Source organism: Lactuca sativa, chromosome 8 (assembly GCF_002870075.4).
Source record: "Lactuca sativa cultivar Salinas chromosome 8, Lsat_Salinas_v11, whole genome shotgun sequence".
Classification (NCBI taxonomy): domain Eukaryota; kingdom Viridiplantae; phylum Streptophyta; class Magnoliopsida; order Asterales; family Asteraceae; genus Lactuca; species Lactuca sativa.
In genome coordinates this window covers 65,328,720-65,335,504 of record NC_056630.2, presented here as the reverse complement: position 1 = coordinate 65,335,504, position 6,785 = coordinate 65,328,720, and the positions used below count along the sequence as shown (strand labels likewise).

Below are 6,785 nucleotides of genomic sequence, written 5' to 3'. Positions count from 1 at the left end.
ATATATATATATATATATGTATATATATTATGTTGTTTTATATCAAGGAAGTACCTCATAGATATTTGTGTTAACTATGTTTCGTAATTTTTTTGATTTTAATTATGTCGTAGAACTATTTTCAAGATCAATATATTCACATCTGTATTCACAGGAGTCGATCACCTAGTAAAGCTATCCCGAAAACCCCTCTCATTATCTTTATCCTTATTTTATGGCTTTTTTATATATACTTTTTCATCTTTTAGTTCTTTCATCTCCTAATCCACATATTTTTGCAATTCAAATATATTAATGAAGCCTATGCAAGCATAAGTTTTCAATTTTTACCATAATTGTCTAATTTTGACATTCTTGTCAGACATTTTAAATCTTACTAGTTATTCATACTCATTGTGATGCTTGTATCGTAATATATAAGTCAATAATAACTATATATCGTCATCATTACTATTCTTGTATCTTTTGTATTCATACTTATTATCATGATTGTATCGTAATATATATATATATATATATATATATATATATATATATATATATATATATATATATATATATATATATATATATATATATATATATATATATATATATATATATATATATATCAAGCTCGTATCGTAATACATATGTCAAATTAATAAATATACAACATCATCAATACTATTCTTGTGTCTTTTGTATTTATACTTATTATCATGCATGTATCATAGTATATATGTCATAGTCAACATTACTATTCTTGTATCTATTGTATTCATACTTATTATCAAGCTCGTATTGTAATATATACGTCAAAATAATAACTATAAAACATCATCAATACGATTCTTGTATCTTTTGTATCCATACTCATTATCATGCATGTATCGAATTATATATGTCAAAATAATAACTATACATCATAATCATTACTATTCTTGTAGCTTTTATATTCATACTCATTATTATATTCATATCGCAATATATGTCAAAAAAAAAAAAATACTATTCTTGTAGCTTTTGTATTCATACTCATTATTATGCTCTTATCCTAATATACATGTCAAAATAATACTTATACATCATCATTACGATTCTTGTATCTTTTGTCCAAGACCATGCTCATTCAAGTTTTATCCATAATGATTTTCAAGTTCTTACTTGAAATTACATAAACCTTGTTTATTTCAAGTAATATATATGCAATATCACTTTCTTAAATTAATTCCAAAATTAATATATATGCATATCATTTTATATTACCTGATTTCTATATATTGGTTAAGCTATATGTTTCTCTAAAAGCATTTATGTACATATATACATACCCTATACTATGTAAATATTAAGATGTATTGCAAATAAAATGTAGGCTAAATTCTAGAATTTACTTTAATAAATCAGACACGTCTTTTCTAGATCTGACTGGAACTGGAGATGCAGAAAGACCATTTTGCCCTTTTGAAAGACTCGTTATATCCTCTTTCTTACTCAGACCCTCACCTTTTCCAGATGATGCCCCAACTATCTGCACCACTAAACTTCCACCTGCATAATTATATTTTTACCCCAGTTTTAATTTTAATCATATACTTTATATAAAATGTGAAAATAAAAATAAAAATTAAAAAATTAATGCTTACAAAGAACAAGAGCAGCACCAAACCAGCCATAGACACCCCATCTTTCACCAAGGAGAAACCAAGCAAAACCAGCACCCCACACCGGTTCCAATCCGTAAATAACAGCAGTTTCAGTGGCTGATATGTCACGCATTGCTGCCATCTGTTTTAATTTATAATTTGTATAAAAAAAATACAAATAAGAAATTAATTTATGAGTAATTTACAGAAATGGTCCCTGTGGTATGATAGAAGTTACAACTTTAGTCCAACTTTGCATTTCATTACATGGGTAGTCCGTGTGGTGTCATTTTGTTGTCAATTTAGTCCCGCTGTTCGAAGTACGACATGAAATTACAAGTTTACCCTTATTTGTTATTGTATGATTATAATAAGAGTAAATTGCAGTTTTGGTCCATGTGGTTTGGTTAGATTGTCACTTTTAGTACAACTTTTGAAAATCTGACAAGATGCATCTTCTGTGGTTTAAAAAAACTACACTGCACATTTAAAAAGACCATTTAGAAATGTGTAACAGAAAAATAAAAAGAAAGGGTAAAACGGTCTTTTTAAATGGTCCAGGGATGTGTAGTGTAATGTTTTTACACTACAGGGATGCATCTTGTCAAATTTTCAAAAGTTTGACTAAAAGTGAGAATCTGACCAAACCACAGGGACCAAAACTGTAACTTACTCTTATTATAATCATCATCATACAATGGGTTTTTTTAGAAAATAAGACAAAAAAAAAACAGGGGTAAAATCGTCATTTCACATGGCCTACACAAAGAGACCAAACTCACATCAAAATAAAACCATGAGGATTACCGATGTAACAAAATGCAAAGCTGGACAAAAGTTGTAAGGTCTACTATACTACAGGGACCAGTTTTGTAACTTACTAAAAAATTTATTTCCAAAAAATTAAAATTTAAATGTTACCTCTACCCACAAGCATAGGCCAGTTGAAAACACACCGGTGTATAAAGCAGGAATCCAAGGGAATTCCATAAACCATTTCAAGAACATTGTTAATGTCCATGATGATGGATCATAATCCAAGCTACTACCATCATATACCCCTCCAATTAAAAACCAGATAATAGATGAGAAGGCAACCACACACACCTACAAAATTATAAAATTTTATTAACTTTTGCTCATGAAAAGAAAAAAAATATAGAATTTATGGTTTTTGAATTAACAAACCTCGTATCCAAGAACAGGCAAGAAGTTTTCTTTGTCTGTTTTTCTTGATATATGCTCGGTTCTTAGCATGTGTATACCAAAGAATAATGCACTTAGAAAGTTAAATAAATCACCAATCTGAAAGATTTAGCAAAAACTCTGTTTAATTGGTTATAAAAGCTAGGGTTAAATGTAAAAAAAGATGAAAGTATAATGCTGTAAACAAAAGAAATGAAAGTAGGATGCTGTAATACACAAATCAATGAAACTAGATTGCTAATTTCTTGCATTTAGACATAAAAGATATGTGCTTGAATTCAGTATCATTATAAAAGCTTACACATGGAGATGATCCACTACATTCCAGCATTCCAACTCCAATAATTGACATAAGAGCTCCAAACCAGGTGCGAGCAGGAATCACTGCTCCTAGCATACCATCAATCAATGGAACCACAATTACCTGATTTAGTCAATATTATCATATCATTCATATCAATAAATACACCATGTTTATTGTAAATTTGTAACAACAATTGTTTAATGGAAAATTTATGTCATGATTCATGAGGTTCTTACAGTGAACATAGAAATGAAGGATGCACGTCCAGCATCAGAAGTGAGAAGTCCAAGAGCTTGCATGAGGTAACCTAAACTCACCCAAAACCCTAATTCGATTCCTGAATTGCGAATTTGTACATCTCCCCAAGATCTCCAGACAAATGGGAGAAATGGAATGGCAGAAACTGTAAATCTCACAACAGTAAATGCTGCAGGGTCCATGATTGCTTCAACCTCTTTCAGCACTGGTATGTCACTTGCTATAACAGTAAAACAAATGAGTTAGATTAGACCTCAAGTGAATCACTCTCATATATATTTAACTAAGCATTGATAAGAAAGCAGTTGCATCAGCTATTATAAACCCCTTTCAGTAGAAACCTCATATCAAGAGAAATGTTACATAGGGTTTAGAGTTTAGGGTTTAGTAATCATTATTTATACAGATCCTTATAGATACTCAAGGATGATGGTAGTCAATGAATTTCATCATGAAAAAATTGAATGTACAAGAGGCGGTTGCTAATCCCATAGCTGATGAGGAAGTTTTTATCAGATTCAGCAACAAATTGATCTACTGGTGAACATGATGAAGACTAAAAACAGTCCAGGTGATCGATGATCATCTCAAGTCATGCTAAATGATTTAAGAAAGGGGTAAAGTGGGTAAATAAAGCTTAGTATTCCAAATTGACCAAAAAGTGTAACAAAATATAATACTATAAAAGTAATTTTCAAAACCAAAAACAAATCTATCAAAGTAACAATCAATCCTACAGGAACAGGAACAACGCCTAATTTTATGTCGAAAACTTTTCTAAGAAGCTAAAAATCAAAATTTCCTGGCACTCCTGAATTTAGCAAATCTGGAGCAGGTAAAGTAGTAATTACGACGATACAATCGATTAATTTATCTCCCAATACTCTCAGATGTCAAAATAAATCAAGAATAAACTTGAAAAATGATCCAGAAGTTGAGAAAGAAATTCAGATTTACCATAAACTAAAGTAATGACGTTAAGCAAAATGATGCTCCGGACTTTCTTCGATGCAAAGAATATCCTACGCCATAACGCACGCTTTCCAAATAACGATTTGAAGTTCAGATTCGATATCGTCTTGAGTGATTGCTCCCTTTTACTAACAGAAGCATCGTCGTGGACTGAAATTTTTCCGATCTGAAGTTGTTTATCGGATTTCCTCGGTCTTCTTTTTGCATTATTAGGTCCGGCACTACAACACGACGGCGGAGGAGGAGGATGATGATTGCGACGAAAGGCGAAAGAAGACCGCTGTCTGTGGGAGAAGATGAAAGGATAAACGGAAATTGAGGATGCATTGAAAGATGAGGATCCGATTAACGATGCTGATGAGTTCTGCTTTGGCCATCTCCATGATGATGGGGAAGCCATGATCGAGTTCGATCTTTTACTGGCCACAGTTCTGTGTCTTCGTTTTTTCAATCGTGTATGAATGTGAAATGACCGCGTTGTCCTTGTCTTATTGAATTGTAATAATGTTTTCCGTTTTCTTAACACGTTTATATTGTTTTTAAAATATAAAGATCGTTGTTGACTTGTTATATATGAAAAACTATTTAAATTATTTAAAATATATATTTTTCAATTAGAAAAGTATTATTAAAATTCAAAATATCACAACTTTTGTTCTAAAGATATTATCATTATTTCTTATAAGTTGTTTTATCGGTTGAATACTTCTTTTGGAATCATGTATGGTCAAAACTCAAAAGGTAGTTTTACATCCTATATAGACTAGTGATTAAAATTATTCAAATATTGGCGAAAAGTTGTCCAAATTATTTAAAGTTTAAACGCACTCATGAACTAAGTACATCAAATGGTAAGATACTAAAACTTTTGTTCACAAAATATTCATCGTTACCGTTTTAACAAAACATCATATGTTGCCAAATTACCATAGTTTTGCATCCTATGTCGATTGAATAAATGAAATCATTTGAAAAAACATCATTGTTATTGTTATTTTCTTACTATTTTTAGCATAATAAAATATTTGGTTCTTTTTCTATTAGGCTTTTGTTTAGTCATTTAGCTAGGTTGACCTTAGATAAATTTTATATTTATAGAATTAATTTGTCTTTTATTTGTACTTAAGATTTCTTTCGATAATGAAGGTCTAGTTGTTTTCTATCTTACATGATATCAGAGATCTACCTTATTGCCTTATCAAATATTATTTGTTTTGATTTTATTGTAAAAGACTTCGTATTTAGCACCTATTTCATAAATGAATTGGTTATATTCAATAAAAAAAAATCATGTGACTATTCATCGACCGATATTATTCGTCGAATCGCTAATACACATCAACTTTGGTACTGTTCATTGGTATTTGATTTTCGTTGATATCTCCTTGTATTTGCTGTTGGTTTTCGCTAGTATTTCTTTGGTATCATTTTTGTTGTTATTTGATTGTCGGTTTGCTTAGATTATTGTCAAGAGAAATTAAATATTCTCCTACATTTTCTTTCTACATATCCTCCTATCCATCTTAAATGGTGACATGTGTCACACATGTCACATTTGTGTGACACATGTCACCATTTAAGATGGGAATGAGGATATGTAGAAAGAAATGTAGGAGGATATTTAATTTCTCTATTGTCAATACTCAATATGATGAAGAATGTTCCCCTGCAATCTCGAGCTACAAAGTTTACACATATAAGTTAACTTTTAATATAGATTATCTTTGTCGAAAATAGGATGTTACGTTAAAAGGTGTTTCCAAAAGTGAAGATTAAGGAGTAAGGGTGGGTCATGCATGGTGCATAATAATAATGATAATAATTCTATCCAACCATAATGTGACAATGCTTAACGAGGTGTTAGAAACATTTCAGGGTAATATTATAGTTTTATATGTACCGAAACAAACCCAAACAATCCCAAATTCTTCTATATATAGTGAAACAAACCCAAACAATCCCAAAACAATTATGCATCAAGAATACCCATATTCTTCTATATGTAGTGAAACAAACCCAAACAATCCAACAATCTTTATTCTTTGAAACTATACATATTTAATAAGCAATTAAGATGTAGTCCGACTTGGCAATTTGATGTTGATGGTTGTCCATATCTTTGGTCATACGGAGGCAAAAATCCATCAACATTTTCATTGAGCTTCACATAATTAAAAGTTCACATCACCAAGTTATCTTCTCCTTTGGTGTCTATATGAACTGTGATGAAGAAGGTGATGTAATCATCCATTATATTGCCACCAATCACTTTGTAGCACAAAAATCACCTTGTAGCACGCAAACTTTTATCCTTATCAATTGCATACATCATTTCTTTAGCCACTTTTCCTTCACCTCTACCATGTGATTTAGCACATATTATATAAGATAGCTCAATAAAAATACTATGAAGATGT

The 6,785-nt window shown here is 30.6% G+C and overlaps 1 protein-coding gene across 1 annotated transcript; it reads right to left on the bottom strand.

The window, feature by feature from the left end:
• Positions 1–1,234: 1,234 nt before the first annotated feature.
• LOC111899312 (uncharacterized) lies at positions 1,235–4,855 on the bottom strand. Its single transcript, XM_023895166.3, has 7 exons — positions 4,354–4,855; positions 3,375–3,616; positions 3,136–3,258; positions 2,817–2,933; positions 2,550–2,735; positions 1,629–1,770; positions 1,235–1,533 (listed from the first exon to the last, which is right to left on the bottom strand). The coding sequence occupies exons 1-7, from the start codon at positions 4,766–4,768 to the stop codon at positions 1,373–1,375; spliced, it is 1,386 nt and encodes a 461-aa protein (XP_023750934.1). The 5' UTR covers positions 4,769–4,855; the 3' UTR covers positions 1,235–1,372.
• Positions 4,856–6,785: the final 1,930 nt, after the last annotated feature.